Here is a 26,654-nt window from a genome sequence, read left to right as displayed (position 1 = left end):
CTAGGTCAGGAAGATCCCCTGGAGAAGGAAATGGTGACCAACTCCTATATTCTTGCCTGGGAAATCCCATGGACAGAGGATCCTGGTGGACTACAGTCCATGGGGTTGCAAAAGAGCTGGACATGACTTAGCAACTAAAAAACAACAAATACTTAATTATACACATATTGATTTGAATGAACGTCACCTCCATGAGCTTTTCAAGACATGAGTGATGTCATGATCATTTTTGTGTTCTCAGTACCTACCACAGAACCTAGTAGATAGGAGGTCAACAATAAAAATTTATTGATTTGAACGGGAGGACGTGCCAAATACAGTGTATCAAGTTATCACATGAATAATGTTGTAAAATGGGTCACTGGGCAAAACTGAAGCTGTGTGAACACAGATCCAGACTGGAAGGAGGTCTCCAATGATACTAAATTCTATCCTAGACAGAATTTTTATTAGTGACCTGGATTAAAGCATATAACAAATGTATATCAAATGTGCAGACAAGCCAACTAACATCATAGAAAAAGAAAATTGAAGGCTTAAAAAATGAATCTAGGGACTTCCCTGGTGCTCCAGTGGTCGAGAATCTGCCTGCCAATGCAGGGGGCACGGGTTCAATCCCTGGTCTGGGAACTAAGATCCCACATGCCTCAGGGCAACTAAGGCCGGGTCCCACAACTACTGAAGCCTGAACTCGCTGAAGCCCATGCTCTGCTACACGAGAGGTCTCTGCAATGAGAAGCCTGCACCCAGCAACTAGCGAGTAGTCCCCATCCACCGCAACTAGAGAAAGCCTATGCACAGTGATAAATAAACAAAATTCTTTAAAAATGAATCTAATAGGCTGGAAGCTAGTAGTCTAGAAAACTAACAAAGTAACATTTAAATAAATGTAAAGTTCTATATTTAGATTTCAGAAATGAATCACACATACTGAATATGGTGGAGAATTTACTTGGCAGTAATTAAGGTACAGAAGAGTTAGGAGCGTTGGTTAATCAAAAGCTTTAAAAGCAAACAGTGAGATGTGGCCAGTAACAAACTAAGGCCACGACAGTCCCGGACAGTCACAGTGTGTCCAGCTCAAAAGAAGCCGCAATGTCACGGCCGTACTCCACGCCTTTAGGGTTTATTTGAAGTATTATGAGCAATTCTAGTGCCAGATTCTGAAAGGTGCTTCAATGAACCACAGTTCATCCAAATAGGTGTGACCGGGAGGGTAAGGGAGTCCAGAATCGATGAAATAAACACAGAACGAGGGAGCTCTGTGTGTACTTAACTTGGAAAACTGAAAAGGGAAGGAAGATTTCATTGTATCTTCAAATATTTTTCGAGTGGCCTTTTATGTGTTGCTACAAATGGCAAAGCTTAAACAGAATGAGTAGGAAATATGAGGATGCAGTTTGACCCAATTTAAGAACTTTCTCAGGTTTATAGCTATCCAACAACGAAGCGGGCAGCTTTGGGAGGTTGAGAGCTCCTTAATCCTGAATATATTCAAGCAGAGACCAGAGAACCAGATAAATATCTATAAGAGATTTATGAAAGAGTGTATACACACACACACACACACACACACACACATATATATATATATATATATATACATACACACAGGCTTCCCAGGTGGCTCAGTGGTAAAGAATCCACCTGCCAATGCAGGAGATGCAAGTTTGATCCCTGGGTTGGGCAGATCCTCTGGAAGAGGGCATGGCAATCCACTCTTAATATTCTTGCCTAGAGAATCCCATGAACAGAGGAGCCTGGCGAGCTACAGTCCATGGGGTCACAAAGAGTCAGACATGATTGAAGAGACTTAGCAGGCACGCGCGCACACACCCTCTTACACTATTCAGAAAACAGAGGTGTAAAAATAAAGCCTAAGGTCACATAAACCAGCCACTCCCCATTGATCAGAACTCTAGTTTTTCAAGCAATGATGAGCATAATCAACGTTCAATTCCCTCTCTGTCACCAGCCTTTTCCTCTTTTTCAGAATTAGACCCTAGAACATCTTCCCAGCATGAGAAATCTTTCCAACTGTCAAATAAACCAAGTGAATACAGTCTTGTCATGGTCGAGGACCCTAAAACATTTCATTTGATACTTAACGGTAAAACTGACCAAGTTCTTCCTTATTTGGGCGAAACAGCTTCTTGCAGAGAATAGACAAAATGCCTGACTCCCAGCTGTTGAGCCAACAGGTTGAAATTTCTCTGAAGAACACTCTGGCTTGTAAGAACTGGCAAACAAAAATCAGAAATCAACAGCATGTTGCTTGTCTCTTCCATGTCTGAGTCCTGTCAAAGAGGATTTCTTCCCCCTTCTCCAAACCCAGGAAGACAGGGGCTTTTACGAGACACAATGCTGCAATAATTCTGAAGCAAGCCATCCAGGTTTGCTTTCCGTTCTATTGTCTTATCCTGTCAGCTCCCTCATCTCCCAGAATCCAGGCTTAATAATTTACAGCGGAAAGACATTTAATAAATAAACGGCCAGATTGGAGCTGTCAGCTCCGCACAATGGGGCTGTTTGCATCTTCCGCTCACTCGGCATCAGCACCCCGCTCTCCTGGTTTGCTTCAGCTGAAAAAATCCCGTTTGCTATTTTCATAAAATTAGTTCCTCTGCAGTTTCTATTAATCAGAACACTCTTTGGAGAGAATTATACTGGGATTTCATCACCCTCTGAGTTCAACCATTATGTGAATCTGATGAATTTTTATCACCTTTATAAGTGACAGAAGAGGTAAAACACACACACACACACACACAACTTGGGTGGGCTGATGTAAGTGAGCAAAGAGCTCTTCCCTCATACCATCTAAGGTCTTACAAACCTGAGAACCTAGATCAAGTCTCCCCTACCACGCATCTGAGCAGCTTTCTCCCCAAAACACATCCCCTTATATATCTAAAATTCCAAATCTTCTTGGGGTTATGAACTCTTAATATCTTATGAAAGCTAAGGACAGTACTCCCTAGAAAAGCTCACATATGCACATATACACTAAACCTCACCCTTTGATGGGTTTGTGGACACCTACTGCCCCTATCCACACATAGGGTCCATCCATGGACTCCAGGGCAAAAACTGTGTCCTATGCCTTTCTAGCTGTCTTCATCTCTTTTAAGAACCTAGACTGGAATAGAAAGTCAGCCATCTCTGAATTCCTTTGTTGAAAGAGAAAGTGTTGTGTTTTTTTTTTTAAACATAAAAGTGAGAAAGTTTTTCATGACGGCTATACACTTTTTGAGAAATGAGAAACATGGAAGACAGAAGACAGCTCATATTGGCTGAAATGGTGAAAATCCAGTTATCCATAAATTGATTGTGGTGCACTATATTTCTTTGATGAGACAAGAGAACAAAATTAGAAAGGTTTTTGAACGCTCCTTGTCTCCAGACTATAGAACATCACTCCCATCCTAAGATAAGCATCATATCAGAAAAGACACAACACAAATGAAAAAAACAAAAAAACAAAAACTTAGACCAATGAAACCACAGTTCTATTAATAATACTGGTTCTGTCCGCTGACTGTGTTTTTAGGAAGAAGCAACTTACCTTTATCAATGTAAGACTTTGAAAGTCTATTTCAGTTCCAACATTCCATAGAATAGGATTCATTAGAGATCTGTAAGAGAGTAAGAATCAAAACTTTTCCTAAGGGCCCAATAGTAATTTTTTTAGTCTTGTGGGCTTAACGGCCTCTGCATTAACTACTCAACTCCGTTGTTGTAAATGAAAACAGCAATGGACCACATGTAAATGTAAGAGCATGTCTGTGCTCCAATAATACTTTACTAATGGACAATGAGATTTGAATTTCAAAATTTTCACATTTTTGTTCTTTTGCTTTTTTCCCCAAACATTAAAAAATGTAAAAATCATTCTTAGCTTGCAGGTCATACAAAAAACAGACAGCAGGAAAGTTAGACCTACAGGCCATAGTTTGCCGACTCCTGATCTATGGCAATAGGTTAAAATTATGATCTGAAAAATCACACTGGTGATTCAGGGTAATGTTGGAAGGCCAGTAACTCAGGTCCAACAACTGACAGTAGTACTGGAAAGCTTTTTTTTTTTTTCCTAACCCAGTGTCCCAACTAGCAGAATACAATGATGGTAACTTTTGAATCTCAGTGAATAATCAACAAGTATTGAAGTTTGGGTACATTTTCAGACCTATGGAAACACATGAGAAAATATATACAAGAAATTTAAGGCTGTCTGGCAGGAAAAGTTTGGATAGCTGTAATATGAATAGGAAAAAATTGTCTTGTCTTGAAATCATTCCTTATACTCAGTAACCCTAAACAACCCTTGCTGCTGCTGCTGCTAAGTCGCTTCAGTCGTGTCCGACTCTGTGCGACCCCATAGATAGCCTTCTACCAGGCTCCCCTATCCCTGGGATTCTCCAGGCAAGAACACTGGAGTGGGTTGCCATTTCCTTCTCCAATGCATGAAAGTGAAAAGTGAAAATGAAGTTGCTCAGTCGTGTCCGACTTAGCGACCCCATGGACTGCAGCCTACCAGGCTCCTCCATCCATGGGAGTTTCCAGGCAAGAGTACTGGAGTGGGGTGCCATTGCCTTCTCTGAAAGAAGCCTTTCTGCTACCCTATTTCTCTATTAGGTAGCATGATGAATGATTTTACACATTTGAGAGAAAGGAAATTAGACACTGGTTATTGTTCTTGCTTGGACTTTTCTGTTCAAGAGAAAAGAACATTGTAATTAAACAAATTATATGCATACATATATGGCATCTATGTATACTCTACAAGTACGAGGTAAGTGACAGATATACAGCAGAGCTGTGGAGTTCTATATGATACCTGGTATACAGAAGACGATTTTTAAAAAGAGAAAGATTGGATGGTCAAGTAATCACTCTTCTTTAGAGTGAACTTCAATTAAGAGATGGCAAAAGATGGAATGCTACGGTGATAGCACCTCTCTCAATTTCAATGACAGGGTAGGATATGAACATTTAATAAAACAACTACTACGGGCTCCCAGTGAAGAGGGGAGATAGGGATGGGTGTGGGGGGAGAGCCCCTTCTTACGAGGGAGAAAACCTAAAAGGCTATTTCCATCCAGGAAGATGTAAGAAGTTGGGAGTGCCTCATCACTCATGCCCTGTTCTTAATTTACAATTTAACTAAAGTCAGTTGGTCACTAGAAGTGTAAGGAGGTTAACGTTCCCAGTCTCAAGCTTTTGAACACTTTTCCCCAAAATATTAAGAGCCCAGACCTATCCTCAACAGCTGGTCTTCACAATGTTATTGTCCATTATTTGTCTCCACCTTATTCCCCGGATATTCTGCCCTCAATCTTGTCTTGGCCTCTTTGTTGAAACTATTTTCTCTCCTTGGATCCCCTTCCATCTTTGATCCATGCTTCCCATTCCTACCTATATGCCAGGGCCCAGCATTAGTTCTAGCTGTACTGTGAAGACCCACACGAACTCCAGCCAAAGCAATATTTCCCCCGAATAATACAAGTCAGGAGTCCACAGCCTCCAGGATTTAATGCCTGATGGTCAGAGGTTGAGCTGATGCAATACTAATAGAAATAAAGCGCACAATAAATGTAATGTGCCTGAATCATCTCGAAACCACCCCCAGCCACTGCCCTCCCCAGTCCATGGAAACACTGTCTTCCACGAAACCAGTCCCTGGTACCACAAAGTTGAGGACCGCTGAAACAATTGAAGGAGTGCTCTAAAAGCTGCAAAGCTCCTGCAGATATGTAATATTACTATTAATATTAGGATAGTAGTATTACTATCTTTTGGAGAAATTAACTATAAATAAAGTTTGGCATTTCTCATATCTTGCTTTAGAGTGCTTCCTAATTGTTTCATACACAGTTGATATTAACAAACCACAAGCTATTAAGGCAGGAGTCACACATCCTATTTCTTTTGTATCCTCAAAGTCTCTAGTGCTTAGCTACAGTTAACAAACACTTCCAAGGAGATGAATTATCAAAATAATGGCTTTCTTAATCACAGAACTCCTCATTGGGCCAAGTAAACATAAGTTGTTAAACACAAAAAAATCATCAATCAGTACACATGACTGCAAATGAAACCTTGAGAGCAGAATAAATGTGAGATGTACTTTCAATGGACTTCAACAATCTTCTTCCATTTCACTCATAAAGTTGTGGTTGGGGAGCTGAACCCCCTAAATCAGAGACTGAGTGTTCCAGGATTGAATAGTGTGCTTCGAGATGCTTCAGCATTTTGTGTAAGGTCAAAGGTTCGAATAGGGCTGCCGCTGCTGCTGCTAAGTCCTATTTGGTATGTTTTTTTGTCTGTCCACCCTTCCTGATTCAGCAGTGGAACATGCATTCTTTATCTTATTTCCTTTGGTTGGCCTGATTTACGGATCTTTTAGTCTACACACTATAACCTCAGGATAAAATCTTGAAAAGTTTTAGTTTGCAGTTAGGCAAGAGCAGTTTGCTAAAAGCATGGACCATCTCCATTCCCAAATGCCAGGAGGCATAGCTACAGAAGATTTACTTGACTTGACCCTGACTTCTCTTTCCCAGTCTGCCCCGTGAGTAATAGGATGATCCTTGCCATAGTGTAAATCCTAAGGCTAACATTAGAATAATGCTAAATACAATAAAGTGAGATGAGGACAAATGAAAACGTGACGTTATTACAGAATCAGTGCTTTAGGAACTCAGTTTTCTCCAAGATGTTTCTCAGGAATCCTTAGTGACTGGGTCTGACCCACTCTCTGAGGCCTAATTTGACTTGATCCCAAGTCCTTTGGTCCACGAAGCCAGTAGGACTTGAACTGTGATACCCACTAGACTCCGAAACAGGCGCTAAGGGGTTGCCTGGACTCTGGGCCTCACACCAGCTGTGCTGTCTCCATAGTAACAGAGTAACAGTAACTGCTTATAACGCAGTTATATAAGTAAGCAGTTATAACTGCTGCTGCTGCTGCTGCTAAGTCCTATTTGGTATGTTTTTTTGTCTGTCCACCCTTCCTGATTAAGCAGTGGAACATGCATTCTTTATCTTATTTCCTTTGGTTGGAAGTTATAAGCAGTTATAACTTCCGCCCAACAACCCGCCCTCCGGCGGGACTGACCAATGGTCCCGTGGGTTACCTAAGGGATGGTGTGATTGACAACGGGGTGGGGCGAGCGCGGGGAGCCCGGACGACCTCTATTCAATCGAACTTGAGGCCTGTCCCAGCAGCCATCGACCAATCAGAGTGCGTAACGGAGGGCGACGTGTCCACCCACCACGCTCCCTGTTGCCTGGAGCCGCGGCGGCGTAAGCAAATGAGGGGAAATTCGGAAGTTAAAAGAGTGGCGCTGATTAGCCAATCCAGAATCTCCTAGATGAAAGCCCACTTGTGATTCGTCCTGAGTAGACCCAAGCCCCTGTGGGCTGAAACTGGCTGGGCTGAGAGTGTGGGACCCGGGAGATGCGAAGCCAGGTGAGCGGGGTGGAGGTGAGGAAAATAGGGGCGGCTGAAGAGAGGAGAGAGAATGGTAGGGGATTGTGGCTGACGGGGGCTGGAATAAGGCTGGGAGCGATGGCGGGGCAGGGACCCCTCAGACTATTATCATCGCTAATCTCCACCCGAGGTCCGGCGGCCAGTAGATGCTGAATTGGGGGAAATCTTGTGATCAAAACCCAAATTTCTCTCCCAACTCCTGGGAAGTGGCCAGGCGAACATTCTGAAGATGAGACCTGGGGGGCACTGTTTTCCTGTTGCCGGTTTGAATCAGCGACTGGGCAGGGAAACTGTTCACTCTCCAGCACTGTAGGGCTGCCTGCTGGGGGCCCCCGGGTGGTGTGGATGACAGACAGGCTGTGGTTGCGCACTTTCAAATCGCAATAGCACCCAGGAAAAAGGGTGGAAGGATGTAATCTGCATCCACTGATCTTCCTTTTCTATCATCACGTGAAGAGATGGTGCCATATCGGTGTTATTTTGGTAGTATGGCAATTGATTTTTTCCCAGACTTTCATTTGATTTCATTACAAAAGTAGAGGCATTATCCTAATATTTTAAAACTCAAACCATATTGAAGTGTTTAAAGTAGAAAAAAGTGTGAAAGTTCACCCTCTCCCACCCAATTATTTTTGAAGACTTGGAACAGCTATAAAGGAAAATGAAAAGGAACCCCCCAGAAAAACCGTTCACTACTGTAACCCATTCTTTTCGCTTTTCTTTAAGACTTACTTTTTATTGAGGTATTGGTTTATAACATTGTATGTTTCATGTGTACAACATTGTATTTCCATCTCTATATGCTCTACAGCGTGCTTACCGCCAAAAATTTAGTTTCTATCAGTCACCCTACAGTTGATCCCCTTTAGCCATTTTTTATCCTCCCCACATTCTCCTCTGATAACCACTGCTCTGTTCTGTGGATCTCCCTCTTGTTTTGGTTTGCTTTGTTCATTTTTGTTTGTTTATTACTAGTATGAGTGAAATTATGTGGTATTTGTCTTTCTCCACTTATTTCACTTAGCCTTAAGAGTGATCCATGTTGGCATGGCAAGATTTCATCTTTTTTAATGGTTCAATAGTGTTCCATTTTATTTATTTATTTATTTATTTTTCCCCATTTTATATATGTATATATATTGGTGGCTCAAATGGTAAAGAATCTGCCCTCAATGTGGGAGACCCGGGTTTGATCCCTGGGTTGAGAAGATCCCCTGCAGAAAGGAATGGCTACCCACTCCAATATTCTTGGCCTGGAGAATTCCATGGACAGAGGAACCTGGAGGGCTACAGTCCACAGGGTCCCAAAGAGTTGGACACGATTAAGTGACTAACACTTTCACTTCATGGGTATCTCTCTCTCTCTCTCTCTCTCTCTATATATATATATATATACACACCCAACTTCTTTATCCATTCACCTGTTGATGGGCACTGAAGTTGTTTCCATATTTTAGATATTGTAAATAATGCTGTGGTGAACACAGAGTCACATATATCTTTTCAAATTGGTGTTTTCATGTTCTTTGGATAAATGCCCAGAAATGGGATACCTGGGGGTTTTGGTAGTTGTATTCTTAATTTTTTGAGGAATCTCCATACTGTTTTCCATAGTGCCTGCATGCTCCATCACTAAGTCATGTCTGACTCTTTGCGACCTTATGGACTGTAACTCTCAGGCTTCTCTGTCCATGGAATTCTCCAGGCAAGAATACTGGAGAATGGGTAGCCATTCCATTCCCCAGGGGATCTTCCCGACCCATGGATTGAACCTGGGTCTTCTGCATTGCAGGCAGATTTTTTACCATCTGAGGAAGATGGCTAACCACCAGGGAAGCCCAATTCTCAGAAGAGGGTTGAAAAAGCCTTGTATATTAATTAAAAGGCTTCCCAGGTGGCACAGTGGTAAAGAGTCCACCTGCCAATGCAGGAGACACAGGAGACACCAGTTCGATCAGTGGATTGGGAAGATCCCTTGGAGAAGGAAATGGTAACCCACTCCCATATTCTTGCCTGGAAAATTCTTTTTATTTTATTTTTTTATCAAGCTTTACTCAATAATTTAGCTATTCCAATAAGGGAAATAATCACAAGCATTATGCCCACACTCAGTTAACAAGATAAAATGAGTAGATGTTCACCCTTTCCCCACAAAAACATTCTGTACTTTATCCAGCCCTGCCTTTCTATGCTTAGTAAGAAAATGTATGGTTTGGTTGTAAAATGACAAACTTCATTCTTATAAGAGGTTGGGGATATTCATCTCAATACTTTAAAGCTGTACCGTGTACAGAACCCAATGTCAAATGAACTTTCATGTTTCTCTGGAGGAGTGAAGGGCAATATTTCTAATAATACCAGCTTCAACTACTATTTGCTCTGTATTCTAGGTGTTAGAGTTGGTACAAGCCTTACAGGTAATTTACATAATATCCAAAACAGCAGCAACTACACTTAACTAGTTCTCTTGCTAAGGGCAGTACTGTCAACCAAGCAGGAAACCTGAGTCACCTCTAATGCCACCTTCCTAAGCCCCTTCCCATTTCCATAGCTAAGATGAAGCCCAGACCTGCCTCATCTCTTATCTGGAGAATTGCAATAGTCTCCTAACTGGTCACTAGTCTCTATTCTCTGATCTCAGCTCATATGTACCCTGCTACCAATTACCTTTTTAGAAATTAATATTTATCTCAAAAATTTCAAAAATAGTTAATATTGCCCTGGAAATTATAACAAAGACCTATACACAAACAACTAGATTAATAAACATTAACTTTTTTTCTCTCATCTGCTTAAGTTTTTTATTTTCAAGAAACAAACCATCACAGATTTAGTTCAGATCCCTTTGTTCTCTTTCCTGGCCCCATTCTCCTTCCTTCCTCTCTCCCCAGAGACATACAATCTCCTGAAATTGTTTTGCGCCATTTATGCCCATGGTTTTATGTTTACTGTATATCTCAAAATATATAATGATTTAGGTATTTTTTTTTAATTTTAAAGATACAAATAGTATAGTATTGTGGGCTTCATTCTGCAACTTGCTTTTAGACTCGATATTGGGTTTTTTTGGGTTGACCAAAAAGATCATTTGGGTTTTTCCATAAGATGTTATGGAACACACTTTTTGGCCAACCTAGTAGATACATTCATGTCAGTACAGCTAGCTCAAGTTCATTGATTTTAAGTTGTCATGAGTATATAATACCCATCCCCTTACTGATGGGCATTTAGATTTTCTCAGATGTTTTGCTATCATGAACACCTTTGTTCACATCTCTTTATGCCAGAGTTTATTGATCTAGGCTTGGGCTTCTCTCATAGCTTAGTTGGGAAAGACTGCCTGCAATGCAGGAGACCCGGGTTCAATCCCTGGGTCGGGAAGATCCCCTGAAGAAGGAAATGGCAACCCACTCCAGTTCTTGCCTGGAGAATCCCATGGACAGAGGATCCTGGCAGGCTATAGTCCATGGGGTTGCAAGAGTCAAATGTGACTTAGTGATTAAACCTCCACATGGTTCTTTAAGGGGGTGGCACTTATATGTAGAGTACATCATGAGAAACGCTGGGCTGGAGGAAGCACAAGCTGGAGTCAAGATTTCCAGGAGAAATATCAATAATCTCATATATGCAGATGACACCACTCTTATGGCAGAAAGTGAAGAAGAACTAAAGAGCCTCTTGATGAAAATGAAAGAGAGAGTGAAAAAGTTGGCTTAAAGCTCAACATTCAGAAAACTAAGATCATGGCATCTGGTCTCATCACTTCATGGCAAATAGATGGGGAGACAGTGGAAATGGTGGCAGACTTTATTTTTCTGGGCTCCAAGATCACTGCAGATGGTGATTGCAGCCATGAAATTAAAAGACACTTACTCCTTGGAAGGAAAGTTATGACCAGCCTAGACAGCATATTGAAAAGTAGAGACATTACTTTGCCAACAAAGGTCTGTCTAGTCAAGGCTATGGTTTTTCCAGTGGTCATGTATGGATGTGAGAGTCAGACTATAAAGAGAGCTGAGCACCGAAGAATGATGCTTTTGAACTGTGGTGTTGGAGAAGACTCTTGAGAGTCCCTTGGACTGCAAGGAGATCCAACCAGACCATCCTAAAGGAGATCGGTCCTGAGTGCTCATTGGAAGGACTGATGCTAAAGCTGAAACTCCAATACTTTGGCCACCTGATGCAAAGAGCTGACTCATTTGAAAAGACCCTGATGCTGGGAAAGATTGAGAGTAGGAGGAAAAAGGGATGACAAAGGATGAGATGGTTGGATGGCATCACCGACTCGATGGACATGGGTTTGGGTGGACTCCGGGAGTTGGTGATGGACAGGGAGGCCTGGTGTGCTGCAATTCATGGGGTCACAAGGAGTCGGACACGACTGAGCGACTGAACTGAACTCTCCGTTTGGTCATTTTGGAGTTTGTGAGGGCACCTTTGGTTATTAGTGTGATTTTGGAGGCACTCCTGGGGTTTACAGAGCAGGACTAGGGCTGCTGGAAGTCCCGTGATACACTGGACAGCCCCTCACCATGAAGAATTGTCCTTCATCCTGCACAACATCCCAAGTGTCTCACAGGATATTCATTTCTAATATGAACCCAGAATCTTACTCCAATTTTTATATAAGCATAATGTATCTTTTGGCACAGTTGAACATAGTAAAATTTCCAGGAATGCAACTCTAATGTAAATCAGGGGGAAATTATACTTATTTGTAGTTTGGAACTCTTACCAGAGTCGTTCATCACTGTAGAAAACCCCGTAAGTGAAGGCAGCCCAGCCCGTGGTATTTGAGTTGCTGTGAAACACACCTGCATCAGCCTGCGTTTGTAGTTCTTGCGTTCATGCCGATTCTAAGTTTAGGTGCGAGCATCTGAGTGCGGTCCTTCATTATGTATTCTAGTGTAGTCAGCCTTGAACGTTTGTATATTTAAACATATGCTGTTTTATTACGAATAACTTTCCATTTAAAATTGGCTGCTGTGTATGATATAAAGCAGAGATCTGGTTTTATTATTTTCTGATTGGATAATCACTTATCCCAACACTGTCTATGAAACCCTCTACCCGTTGACTATGAAGCCAACTCTGTCCTGTGCAAAGTTCTCCTGAATGCGTGGCTCTGCTTCTGGGCTTTCTGTTTTGTTGCACTGGCCCATGCGTCTCTATGCCACGATCACACTGTTTTAATTACCGTGGTTCTATAATGTGTCTTGTAGCAGTTGGTAACATGAAAGGCGAGTTTTCCATCCTAGTTCCCAAAATTGTTTTTGCTATTCTTGGGTTTTTGCTCTTGCATGTGAATTTAGGATTGGTTTTCAAGTTCCACAAAAAACTATTTCGAGATTTTGGTTAGAATTGCATTGAGCTGATAACTTAAGGAAAATTGAATTTGAATATTAAACCATCCCATCCATTCAGGAACAGGGGTTATTTCTCTATTCAGGCCTTTAAAATATATAAATATATCTTTGAATAAAGTTTTATACTTTTTGCCATAAAAATCTTTACATCTTTTGTTGGATTTATTCCTACTTCCCTGTATATACTTATTCATACACACAACCCTTTTATTGCAAAAGGTTCAAATATATTCAAAAGTATAGAAAATAGTATAGGAAAATTGATATATTCACCACTCCATCTTCAACAGTGAATTCAGGACTAGCCTTGTTTATATTGATCCCTTTCTCCTCTGTCCTAGATAATTATAAAATTCCTAGACATCATTTTCTGTTATTTGTGTTGTGTGTGTTTGTGTATTTGTATATTAAAAGTAATCTTTTAGTAATATAACCACATCATCACATTAAAAAAAAAACATTATTTTTCACTTAAAAAATAAACAGTGATTCCCTAACATCGTCAAATACCCAGATACTGTTCAAATTCCTCCAGTCATCTCCTAAAAGGTTTTGTGTAACAGGTTTGTTTGAGTCAGGAGCCAAACAAGGCCCATATATTACATTTGTCTGGTGTGTCTCTTCAGACTTTCTTTGAAATAAACCTTTTTGGAAAAGTAAAAGACACATAATGAAAAATATGCAAATCAGAAGTGTACAGCTAGATACAGTTTAACAGAATTAACAAAGCTGTGTAACCCACACCCAGCTGAAGAAACAAAATTCCATAAGCACCCCAGAAGCCCCTTTAGTCACAAGGCAACCACACTCCTGACTTCTACCCCCAAATTAGTTTGAACTGGTTTTGAACATTATGTATATGTTATCACACAGTGTGAACTCTTTGGCCTCTGGCTTTCTATACTTAGTGTTTGCAGAGCCTACCCACAGTGCTGGGATGGTTGTAGTCTGTTCACTCTCGCTTCTTTTTACTCTTCCACTGTATGAGTGAATAAGTTGTATCTATAACACCAACTCTTTGCAACCCTAAGGCCTGTAGCCCACAAGGCTCCTCTGTCCATGCAATTTTCCAGGCAAGAATACTGGAGTGGGTTGCAGTCTGCTACTCCAGGAGATCTTCCTGACCCAGGGATCGAACCTGGGTCTTCTGTGTCTCCTGCATTAGCAGGAAGATTCTTTAACACTAGCGCCACCTGAGAAAGCTCACTTACCTATTTAATTGATGTATATTCAGGTCATTTCAGGTTGTAACTATTTCTAATAGGTCTGCCCTGAATTTTTGTGCATCTTTTAGTGAACTTATGACATGTCTGTTGGGGACACACCCAGGAAGAGAACAGTTGGATCTAGGGTTCACATATTCAGCTTTATTAGATATAGCCAAAGAGTCTCCAAAGTGCTAGTAAGAACTTACACTCTCCCAGCAGAGTACAAGGCTTCCAGTTACACCACATTTTTGTCAACACTTGGAGTTGTCCATCATTTTCATTTTAGCCATTCTGGTAGGTGTCTAGAGGTACTGTATTTTATTTGCAATTTCCTAATGAAGGAGATTCTGAAGGAGATCAGCCCTGGGATTTCTTTGGAAGGACTGATGCTAAAGCTGAAACTCGAGTACTTTGGCCACCTCATGCGAAGAGTTGACTCACTGGAAAAGACTCTGATGCTGGGAGGGATTGGGGGCAGGAGGAGAAGGGGACGACAGAGGATGAGATGGCTGGATGGCATCACTGAGTCGATGGATGTGAGTCTGGGTGAACTCCAGGAGTTGGTGATGGACAGGGAGGCCTGGCATGCTGCGATTCATGGGGTCGCAAAGAGTTGGACACAACTGAGCAGCTGAACTGAACTGAATGAAGGAGATGGGAATACCAGATCACCTGACGTGCCTCTTGAGAAACTTGTATGCAGGTCAGGAAGCAACAGTTAGAGCTGGACATGGAACAACAGACTGGTTCCAAATAGGAAAAGGAGTACATCAAGGCTGTATATTGTCATGCTACTGATTTAACTTATATGCAGAGTACATCATGAGAAACTGTAGGCTGGAAGAAGCACAAGCTGGAATCAAGATTGCTGGGAGAAATATCAATAACCTCAGATATGCAAATGACACCACCTTTATGGCAGAAAGTGAAGAACATCTAAAGAGCTTCTTGATGAAAGTGAAAGAGGAGAGTGAAAAAGCTGGCTTAAAGCTCAACATTCAGAAAACGAAGATCATGGTATCTGGTCTCATCACTTCATGGGAAATAGATGTGGAAACAGTGTCAGACTTTATTTTTCTGGGCTCCAAGATCACTGCAGATGGTGACTGCAGCCATGAAATTAAAAGACGCTTACTCCTTGGAAGGAAGTTATGACCAACCTAGGCAGCATATTAAAAAGCAGAGACATTACTTTGCCAACAAAGGTCCGTCTAGTCAAGGCTATGGTTTTTCCTGTGGTCATGTATGGATGTGAGAGTTGGCCTGTGAAGAAAGCTGAGTGCCAAAGAATTGATGCTTTTGAGTTGTGGTGTTGGAGAAGATTCTTGAGAGTCCCTTGGACTGCAAGGAGATCCAACCAGTCCATCTTAATGGAGATCGGTCCTGGGTGTTCATTGGAAGGACTGATGCTAAAGCTGAAACTCCAATCTTTGGCCATCTGATGTGAAGAGCTGACTTCATTTGAAAAGACCCCGATCCTGGGAAAGATTGAGAGCAGGAGGAGAAGGGGATGATAAAGGATGAGATGGTTGGATGGCATCATTGACTCAATGGACATGAGTTTGGGTAAACTCTGGGAGCTGGTGATGGACAGGGAGGCCTGGCGTGCTGCAGTTCATGGGGTCGCAAAGAGTTGGACACGACTGAGCAACTGAACTGAACTGAATGACTAATGAAGTTGAGCACTTTTCACATATATATTGGCCATTTGTATATCCTCTGTCAAGGGTTTATTCTTAGCTGCTTGATATGTCAGTTTCTGAGAGAGACTTATTAAGACCTGTATTGATGACTCCTCCTCCCACATCAATCATCAGAAGTTTCCCAGAATGAATTCAGACTTTCTGTGTCTGACCTCCTAGGAAACCCAGGAACACCCAGAAGCCCAGCAGCACCCCTAACAGCAGGACCAGCTCATCGCACTGTGCCAGGTGCTCAGCCGTGCCCCCCGCATGGCTGGCACGGTGCTTGGCGTAGGGGCCGGCGTGTTCGTCCTCGCCCTGCTCTGGGTGTCGGTGCTGCTGCTGTGTGCCCTGCTGTTCAGAGCCTCGGGGGCAGCTAGGTAAGGCCTTCTCTCCAGCTGGGAGTCCGAGGTAAAAGCAATCAGATGCGAAATCGCTGATGCTCATGAAACATTTAGAATTCAGAAGCTCATTGTCATTACCGGCAGTTGGAAGGAGTTGCATTTTAACCTCTTTATCATAAGCACTGACTGTGTTATTTATACTCGGAAGCAGAGGTGGGAGGAGAAGGGAGGGAGTACATGTCAGCTCTCAGCATACAGGAGATGAGGACATGGGAGATGAAAAGAGAATCTGCTTTCGCTGTCGCTTGAGTTTCTTGGGGTCACGCGTGTGCGTGTTTCTTAATTGTTAAGATTCATGGCAGGTGCTGGGTCCAGCCCGTGAGGCTCCAGCCCAGGGCCCCAGAAAGCTGAAGGGTCATGGGTGACTTGGACTGGTGTTGACTTACAGAATCAGGGTATAAACTGACTCTAAGGACACTGTAGAGTCATACTCCTGGCCAGATTGTGTAGGTACAAAACAAGTTACATCATTTACTAAAGTTTTTTGGTTGCAAACACAGCAGTGGGGGATCAGGGAGGGGCCACTTCGGGTTTTCCTATGACCACACAGAGGTCAAAATAAAAACTACCTATTCCTGACAGGGTACGATTGACGTACATACACTACTGTGTATAAAGCTGACTCGTGGGAATCTGCTGAATAACACAGGGAGCCCAGCTCGGTGCTCTGCGCTGACCTAGAGGGGTGAGATGGGGGTGGGTGGGAGGCTTAAGAGGGAGGGGATATATGTGTACATATAAGTGATTCACCTTGTTGTATGTTAGAAACCAACACAGCATTGTAAAGCAGTTATCCTCCAATTAAAAATAAAATTTAAAAATCCCACCAATTCCCATTCTTAGGAACTTGGAATTCCCAGGAATAACAGGAATGCATCCCGCTAGTACCTATCTGGGAAGATGGGCTTTGGGAGGAAGGGGAAACATTTCTGAATTCCCGTGGTGCTGGGGCAGCACACTGGGCCCTGTTAATGGACTGAGACGGAATATGGACCCCAGGGAAAAGCCAGGCCCAGCCTAACAGATTGCAGAGGACGCTAAGCCGTGCTTTTAACCCCCTGTCTTTGGGCCGCAGGTTCTCTGTCATTTTCGTGTTCCTCGGTGCTCTGATCGTCACAGCCATTCTGTTGCTCTTCCCTCGAGCCAGTGACGCCCCAGCCCCCGAGGCAGAGATGAAGGTAAAAGCCTGGGTTTTGTTTCATCAGTCTTCTTTCTCCTGGTCTAGACCTCTGCCCTGCCCCGCGTGGTCCCCAGTGCCAGCAGGGCTGAAGTGTGTTCAAAAAATTACAAAGTTGAAACCAGGATGGGGTGTGGGACGGCTCAGGGTGGGTTTTAAACTCCCTCCCACTTCTTCCCGTGTCCACTGGCAACACCTCGAGGCAGCTGTTTGCCTGGATTTGCTTCCGAGCTAGCCCGCCGCAGGGCCAGAGACGAGCGGGCAGGCTCCCACTCCTGGTCGCCTTGGCTCGGAAACTCCGATCCCAGGCGACACTCAGGTAGTGCCCTCAGGTGCTAATCGACATGCTTTTTCATCATGTGTTTGGATTTTCCCGCTGGCGGTGAAGAGGGAGTATTCTCCATAGAGAAGGGCAGAGAGGAAGGAGGAACACCGCTGTGGTGCGTGGACAGTGTAGCCACAGATGCACTTCACACCAACAGCCTTCGGGGAGTCCCTTCCGTTCTCCTTTCCAGAACCAGATCTCCCAGCACATACCTGTCTAAATGGAGTTTTATCATCTCTCTCATAGACGCCCCCCATCCTGGTTCCTTCCCGACTGGGGCTCTGGCTTTACCATGGTCTCAGATCTCTACAGTCTTGATAATCTCTACAATCTTGACATCCTGTGGCCCATTACTCCTTCTAGCAACTTTTTTCCGCTATTTTAATTTTTTAAGATGTAATGATGGCACTTCCTTGGAGGTCCAATGGTTAAGACTTCACCTTCCAATGCAAGAGATACAGGTCCAATCCCTGATTAAGTAACTAAGATCCCACATGCCTCGTGGCGAAAAAACCAAAACAATGTTGTAACAAATTCAATAAAGACTTTAAAAATGCTCCACATCAGCAAAAAGAAAAAAAAAAAACTAAACAAAAAAGAAGTAATGGTGATAATAGCTAACACTGTTTAAGGCATCACTGTGTGCGGGGTCCTGTGCTAAGCATGTTATTTACATGCTGTCATTCAAACCTCAGGACAACCCTAAGTAGCACGACACAGGTACTGTTAGTGTCCGTTTCATAGGTCAGGATGCTAAGGCTGGGAGGGGCTGGGGTAACTTACCCAGGAAGAGGCCGAGCAAGGATTCAAGCTGAGGTCTGTCTTCAATACCTTCACAATGGGGACCCAACAGCATATCAGGGGCCATCACCAAGAGTTTAAAGGCAACTGTTTTGACACCAGACATCAGTACACAAAATTATATTATAACTTCTGAACTGGACTCGGCACCCCTTTCTAGTGCTATGTAGGACTGACCATGGCCAAAGGGAAGACATTCTGAAAATTCCAAGGGAAACAGTACTTAGCCACACAAAACTAAGGTGCTGTTTTCATACATGCTGGGTTTTTTGGTCAGCATCTGACAACCACTCTGACCATGCCAGGACAGTGACCAGTTTTCCTATCTTAAATGGGGAAAGCGATGAAGTCTGGGTATTTCTTAATCACTGGGGATGTGAACATTGGAAGAAGGGCCCAGAGCAAACCTGTCTTGAAATCAATCCGTCTTCCTTCTTTGCTCTGTCATGTGAGTTTCAGACCCAGTTTCAGACCAGGAGAGCAGATCAGCCTTTTGAGCAAAATCTGTTCATCAGCGCGGCCAGCAGAGATTGGAGTTCTCATTCTCAGGTTTGGAGCCCCAGCCCCTGTAAGCGGCCTGGCTCAATACTGTATCAATAATACATGGCCTGGGCCTTCCGCACCCAAGGCCTGCTAATTGGCTAATTAAAAAGTGAACCGTGTCGAACAAGGAAACATGTAGCCCGCAAGAGACATGTTCAGTCCTGGAGCCAAGGTCAAAGTCATGTCAGAGCCGTTTCATCCAACTGACCTTTGTTGTAAGCTGGCTGTTGGGGTAACCTCCAGAGCAGCCCTCTCCCCTGGTGTCCTTGGATCTCAGTGATCACAGGAGAGCTTGGACTTGACAGGTGCTTGGTGCATCTCTGCTGTATTAGTTACCGACTGCTGCTGTAACAAATCACTGCAAGATCGGTGGCTTACAACACACATTTACTATCTTATAGTTCCACAGGCTAGAATCCCAAAATCAGCTTCCCTGGGCTAAAATCAAGGGGTTGCCGGGGCTGTCGTCCTTTCTGGAGGTTCTGGGGAGAAATGTTTCCTTGCCTTTTCCGCTTCCAGGGGCCACCCTTGGGCTTGTGGACCCCTTGCTCCCTCTTCAGAAACAGCAAAATAGCATCTCTCTGTGTCTGCCTCCATCCTCACATCTCTGTGTCTCTGACCCTCTCTTCCGCCTCCCTCAACCTCTTCTGAAGAGCCCTGTGATTACATTGGGACACGTGTATTAAACAGTTCAGACCAGCCTCCTTATTTTTTTATTGGAGTATAATTACTTTATGATGTGTTAGATTCCGCTGTGCAATGAAGTGAATTAGCCATATGTACACATATATCCCCTTCCTCTCGGACCTCCCTCCCACCCCACCGCCATCCCACCCCTCTGGGCCATCACATAGCACCAAAACTCCCTGTGCGATAGAGCGGCTTCCCACTAGCTATCTGTTTTACACATGGTGGTATGTATATGTCAATCCCAACCTCCCAATTTGTCCTCCTCTCTACTTCCCCCAAAAACATAAATACAATGGAATATTATTACCCTTAAAAAGGAACAAAGTTGAGGCATTTGTAGAGACAACAATGGACCCAGAGTCTGTCATACAGCATGAACTGAGTCAGAAAGAGAAAAACAAATATTGTATATTAACGCATATATGTGAAATCTAGAAAAATGATGCAGATGAACCTATCTGCAGGGCAGGAATAGAGACACAGAGGTATGGACATAGAGAATGGACAGTCTCCCTATTTAAGGTCAATGGGTTAACAACTGTAATTCCATCTACAGCCTTAATTCTCCTTTGTCATGCAATTTAACACATTTAGAGTTTCTGGAGATCAGGATGTGGACATTGTAGAGCCATTATCGTATCAACCACAATCCTGCAGGTATTTGGGGATGTCTTCAGGTACTAGGTTCTGAAAGCTTCGGGAGGTTTCGATGTCCCTGGTCACTTGGTTTGTGTTCCTGCTCTATTAAGTCTGTAGATTAAACTGCTTTTTCCTGCCCAGACTTAGGCAGCACCCTTTGGATCTGTGGAAAACAGAGTTCCAGCAGTGAACAGTAGACAAGTGGGTAGAGCCAATATGAACAACAGGCCTCTGTCAGCAAAGACCAGCAGCTCTGGGGCCTCAAGTACGGCTGGTTGCCAGGCAGCCAACTGTACGAACTGGGACAAGTTTCCTTTCCTCTTAGTGTTTCAGGACCGCAGGTAGATGGCCATTCCCCAGCCCTTGGAATGCTGGGTTATGAATGTTAGGGTTCAGAACTCCTCTGGTAAAAGTTTTAGAGTTCCCTTTTCATTCTGGAAATGACCCCTCCTGAGTTGGCCATGGGTTGATGGCGTGGGGGTTTGAACCTTGAGTATGTGGGGGATTAGTATACTATTGTATTTTTATACATGTTTAAAGTTCTCCATAATGAAAAGTTGACAGCCACAAAATAAGCCTTTCTGAGACCAAGCAAGCAAGGTTCTCGTTCATTCTTTCGGATAACTCATTTCAGAACAGAAAAGGACTTGCCTTCAGAGTGTTTATGAGTCTCCTACATCAAGCCTGTGTTTGTTCCCTGTACTTTATTAAGCCTTTTCATTAAGCTTCTGTTTATCTTGTATTTCTGCCTCAGCATGTTGAGAAAAAGGTTCTTATCCATTTACAAGATGTTACTGGAAGTTATGAATATGGACAGATCCTGGGCCCACTCATTAGAGATTCCAGTTGAGCCCAGTCAAGGCGCAGACATGACAGTAATTTCACTTTTAACGTTTCTTTCTCCAGATTGTAGATGCCTTTTTCATTGGCCGCTATGTCCTGCTGGCTTTCCTCACTGCCGTCTTCCTTGGAAGCCTTTTCTTGGTTCTAATCCATCACATCCTGGAGCCAATCTATGCCAAACCACTGCGGTCCTACTGAGCCGCCTTCGGGAAAACCAAGACCTTGTTCTCCCTCTCGCTTTGATGTCACTGGTGAGCAGCAAGGTACTGTTCAGAGTTTTGTGTTGACAGCCTTCCTGCCTTAAAATCAGAGGATCATCTCTTCATCATGAAGACAAATCCGTTGAGTCCTGGCTTCCAGAAACAGGATTGCAGAATTGCCCCTGAGGAGAGATTCTCACCAGCTTAAGGGGGATTTCACTGTCTTCTCAGCACCTGCACCTCAGGTTCTCCTCCTCTTTTGAAAAGGAAATAGCAACAGTGATCTGCTTAGGTTTTTCAGTCAAGACATCAGCAAGTGAATTTTGAGAAAAAGGGTACTTTAGCTTCTCCTGTCCAACAGATGGAAGAACTTGGTCCTTTTTGATAATATGTGAAATACTTAATTTCAAGGTCAAGATCATTTGGGAAAGAAAGGCCCTCAAAGTTCAAAAGATTATTTGAACGTGGTGACTTGGAGACATATATCAGGTGCCAGCTTTGCAGCGCTCTGCGTGTCACACCACAGGGCTCCACTAAGGCCTTGGTGTCACTTTCTGCTGCCTCGAGAAAGCAGTCAGCAGCAGCCAGAGGACTGACTTTCACCTCAAACTCCTGGGCACAGCTTCCTGAATCTAGCATTTCTACAGTTCAGGTTCATGGGGGGATTAGAGGCAGAGTTTGGAAACGCCAGTTGTGTGTCCTGCCGCCCTCTCTAGACTCTTCTTCTTCCAGTATTTGGTGGTCTTCGTTCCTTTATTTAGTTACCGTAAGTGTCCATGTTGGGGTATTGTCATCCCTTTCATCTTTGTAGCTCTTTCTCCAAAGCTGATGAGGAATGTCTATCCCCAGGCTTAGATATAACTTTATACTTCAGTTCCCAGACCAAGTGAAATCTGTCATTAAATGGTGGGTGGGGGCGGGCAGCTCTAGGCTGTTTTCACCTTGGGAGTCTCAACCTGGCACCTGAGAACTATTTGAAGGACCTTCTGGCTGAAAATTAAGAACCAGAAAAAAGTTGGAAAAAGAACTTTGATAGAGTACATGCTATATGCCAGTTAGTGCACAAGTCTTTCCCGCCATCCCCCCCACCCCCAACGCCCACCGCCCGCCGCTCCACAAATGTAAATGACAAGCCTGTGTGTTCAGGGCAAAAATATACTTTTGTACAAAGGGTATTTTAGCTCGGCCTGCCTTCTGTAGATCCCATAACTACCAGCAGTGGTGAAGAGAATGATGGATCACTTTATATCTTTATGCTCAAAGCAATCATGTCCAACCCTTAAGAAAAAAAAAACCCCACAGGATTGGGATAAGAAATAGAAGGCTGAGAGGGCACAAAATCACAAAATGAATTTCGCTAAGTTCTATGGGGGGGACCCCCAATAATCAATGGTTAATATCATTCCCCTTGTGCTCAGGCCTTCCTGGAGACAGACTTAGAGGGTGTCCCTTAAATACAAACAGAAATCATCTCAGTGTCCCCATTCGTTGCTCTATGATCAAGGCCTCAGCACGGGTTGTGCTACCCAGAGGGAATCCTGTGGCAAAGAAACTGGTGATCCCACTGTTTGGGAGGTGGGAGGAGAGCAATTCAGGGCTTCTGTGCAAGAAAACAGGTTATTTCAGTTCAGTTCAATTCAGTCACTCAGTTGTGTCTGACTCTTTGTGACCCCATGGACTGCAGCATAGCCTCTTTTTTTTTTTTTAATTTTATTTAATTTTTAAACTTTACATAATTGTATTAGTTTTGCCAAATATCAAAATGAATCCACCACAGGTATACATGTGTTCCCCATCCTGAACCCTCCTCCCTCCTCCCTCCCCATACCATCCCTCTGGGTCGTCCCAGTGCACTAGCCCCAAGCATCCAGTATCGTGCATCGAACCTGGACTGGCATCTCGTTTCATACATGATATTTTACATGTTTCAATGCCATTCTCCCAAATCTTCCCACCCTCTCCCTCTCCCACAGAGTCCATAAGACTGTTCTATACATCACTGTCTCTTTTGCTGTCTCGTACGCAGCATAGCCTCTTAAAATTGTATCCTGACAAAGACCACATCAGCACATTACCCCGCACTGATCCACTAGATGGCGCTGTCTCAAGCTGGCAGAACACACCAGGTAATTTTTTGACAAGTTCTTTCTGTGTCTCATAAAATAGAGGTAAAGCTAACATTCTTTACTGATGCGCAGTATCAGATATTTAACCTAAAAATTCACCAGAGTTATTGTGCGCTGTTGCGTTGCTAGGAAATGTACTACCATTCACCCACGTTGCACACAGCAGGTGTCTCGGAGCTCATTATGTGCTCACAGAACGTGAAGCGTGGTCCTTGTGGAGTAAATCCACTCGAGAACGAGGCTCTGAGGCTTCTCGGCTGCCTTCCTGACTCCGTCCCGGGATAAAGACATCCAAATCATTTCTAAATGTTTTTACTCTGACATAAAGTAAGCCATTTCTTGTTCTGTTCTCTGAGACAGACTTTTCTATCAACTCTGTCCTGTCGTTGCTGCAGTTGAACGATTTTGTTTTGCTTTGATTTGCATCGATGGGTCCAGCAACGTGCTGTGGGGACGTCCCTGGTGGCCCAGTGGTTACAGAATCCGACTGCCAATGCAGGGGACACAGGTTCAATCCCTGATCCAGGACGATCCCACATGCCGCGGAGCAGCAGAGCCCATGTGCCACTCAGTTGGCCCGTGTGCCACTGCTGAAGCCACTGCAACGAGAAGTCCTGGTACCCCAACGAAGAGTAGCCCCCACTCAGCAACAAAGACTCGGCACAACCAAAAATAAATAAAAATACAAAAGAAACCTGCTGCAGTTATTTCACAGGTGAGAGACAAGCAGAGAGATAAGGGGATTGTAAAAAGTTGCACAAGTAGTAACGAGGCTCCCACTTGACACTGGGATCCTGGTATCTCATTTCTCAAAACAGTTTAATGATCAGTTTTGGCTTTCAGGCAACTCCTTATTTTTCCATTGGCTAATATTATTTCCTAACTACTTATACCCACCATTCCTGTGACCCATATCCAAAACAGATAAGTGAAAAGTGAAAATGAAGTCGCTCAGTGGTGTCCGACTCTTTGGGACCGCATGGACTGTAGCCTATCAGGCTCCTCCGTCTATGGAATTTTCCAGGCAAGAGTGCTGGAGTGGATTGCCATTTCCTTCTCCAGGGGATCTTCCCAACCCAGGATTCAAACCCTGGTCTCTCGCATTGCAGGCAGATGCTTTACCGTCTGAGCCACCAGGGAAGCCCATCAAAACAGGTAAAGGTCTCATTAAAGAATTCCTAATTAACACTTAAGTGTTAGTCACCCAGTCGTGTCCGACTCTGTGCCCACCAGGCTCCTCTGTCCGTGGGATTCTCCAGGCAAGAATACTGGAGTGGATTGCCATTTCCTTCTCCAGGAGATCTTCCTTCCAGGGATCAAACCTGGGGCTCCTGCATTGCAGGCAGATTCTTTACCGTCTGAGCTGCCAGGGAAGCTCAACCAGTTAACATTTCTAGTACAAATAAAAAACATTTTATCAGGACTTCTTGGCATGCAGTTTTAAATATTTGGTTCTTACCACATAGGAGCAACTTTCCAGACGTTGGAATGGGAACCGCATGGGTATGAATCTAAAGAAGTGATTATCCTCACAGGAGCATAAAAACTCAGGATTGGAAGAGATTTTATCACCCACAGAATTCAACCTTTCATCTCTATTTCCAGCCCAGATACTTGGGAATATTCTCTTCTTTACCTGCTGAACTCACAATTTTTATTGTATTTAGCAAACACGTAGGAGGCGCTTTTCTAAGCAGCCCTCAAGTATTAACTAACGGCATCCTTATAGCAACTCTTCAGTATTCTTAATACCCCCATTTCACAGACAGGGAACAGAGGGGCAAGGTGGTTTGCTTGAGGTCACTCAGCTAGGAGTTAAACAGGAACCAGGACTGAAGTCAGGCAGTCTCAGCTCTTCACTGTCTTCTACCACGTCCCCTGGAAGGTGAAAACAAAGGAAAAGGGAGGAGGCAGGAAGTAGCGATGAAATGCAGTTGAGTCTTCTGCAAAATCTGGAATCTCAGCAATCCAGGGCTATGCAATCAGAAGCCACACGGACTCAGGGACAGCTTCACTGATCAGCTCTGGTTTGGGGGGCCCTGCGCTGTAAGATTTCAGCTTCCCCCTCAAGTAGGTGTCCTCACTGATGGAGCGACTGGTGGATTGACTGTCAAGGACACACATGACCATCTCTCTCTTCAACTCTGCCTGCCTGGAAAAATGGATGCTTGGGTTGGTTTTCAGAGGCGCCAATGGAAGAACCAAAGCCGCAAGGCAAGAATGCATGTGCGTCTCTTGGCCTCTGTCTCTAGCAAGCCACATCAGTTGCTGTTTACTCAAGGAAGATATTTCCAAGCCCCCTGCCCACCCACTCAACACACACCTTCCTGCCTCAGTTTCCTGGGACCTAGGAAATGACAGCAGGGATCAAAACCAGGGCCCAGCACCACAGACAGAATGAGAAAGCTCATCTTCTGGTTTTCCCCACACACATTGGATACTGTAAAGCAGGGGTCCCCGACCTCTGTGATCTAATGCCTGACGATCTGAGGTGGAGTTAATGTAGTAATCTAAGAAAGTGCACAAGAAACGTAATGCACTTGAACCATCCTGAAACCATCCCCCCAGCCCCTTGGTCCGTGGAAAAACTCTTCCACAAAACCGGTCCCTGGAGCCAAAAAGGTTGAGGACCACTGATGTAAAAGATGTGCATGTAGCCCAGGTCCTGCCCTCAGGGAACTCAGGGTAGTTATACATTTATTTGGTATTTGGTGGCATTTATTTGGTGGCCCCATGGCCATCCTCTCCACTTGTTTTTTTTAATCTTTGAGGATTTCTTTGGTTTTGCTATCTTCAGATTGATATTGGCCCCTTTTTACCCTGGGGATGCGTAATACTTTCCTTTGCTGCTGTAACAAATTACTACAAACTTAGTAGTAAAGAGGGCTTCCTTGGTGGCTCAGATGGTAAAGAAACTTCCTGCAATGCAGGAAACCCAGGTGTGATCCCTTGGTTGGGAATATCCCTGGAGAAGAAAATGGCAACCCACTCCAGTATTCTTGCCTGGAGAATCCCATGGACAGAGGATCCTGGTGGGCTACAGTCCATGGAATGGCAAAGAGTCGGACACGACTGAGCAACTAACACTTTCACTTTTTTCACTAGTAATTTAGAACAATACCAGTTTATTAACTTATAGCCCTTTTGAGGTCAGATAT

The 26,654-nt window shown here is 43.7% G+C and overlaps 1 protein-coding gene across 2 annotated transcripts; it reads left to right on the top strand.

The window, feature by feature from the left end:
* The first annotated feature begins 7,316 nt into the window (after positions 1-7,316).
* TMEM218 (transmembrane protein 218) lies at positions 7,317-24,209 on the top strand. Of its 2 annotated transcripts, XR_011463083.1 has the most exons (5): positions 7,317-7,471; positions 15,929-16,128; positions 17,228-17,330; positions 21,234-22,136; positions 23,397-24,209. XR_011463083.1 is itself a non-coding variant. In XM_005894354.3 (4 exons), exons 2-4 carry the CDS (start codon positions 16,019-16,021, stop codon positions 21,366-21,368), a joined length of 348 nt encoding a protein of 115 aa, XP_005894416.1. In that variant the 5' UTR covers positions 7,317-7,471; positions 15,929-16,018; the 3' UTR covers positions 21,369-23,389. The 2 variants fall into 2 exon arrangements, 1 of the variants encoding a protein (XP_005894416.1); XM_005894354.3 differs by lacking the exon at positions 23,397-24,209 and having other exon boundaries at positions 21,234-23,389.
* Positions 24,210-26,654: the final 2,445 nt, after the last annotated feature.

The sequence above is a fragment of the Bos mutus genome, chromosome 29, assembly GCF_027580195.1.
Source record: "Bos mutus isolate GX-2022 chromosome 29, NWIPB_WYAK_1.1, whole genome shotgun sequence".
Classification (NCBI taxonomy): Eukaryota; Metazoa; Chordata; class Mammalia; order Artiodactyla; family Bovidae; genus Bos; species Bos mutus.
The sequence above is the reverse complement of the archived record's forward strand: the minus strand, read 5'-3'. Positions and strand labels throughout refer to the sequence as shown.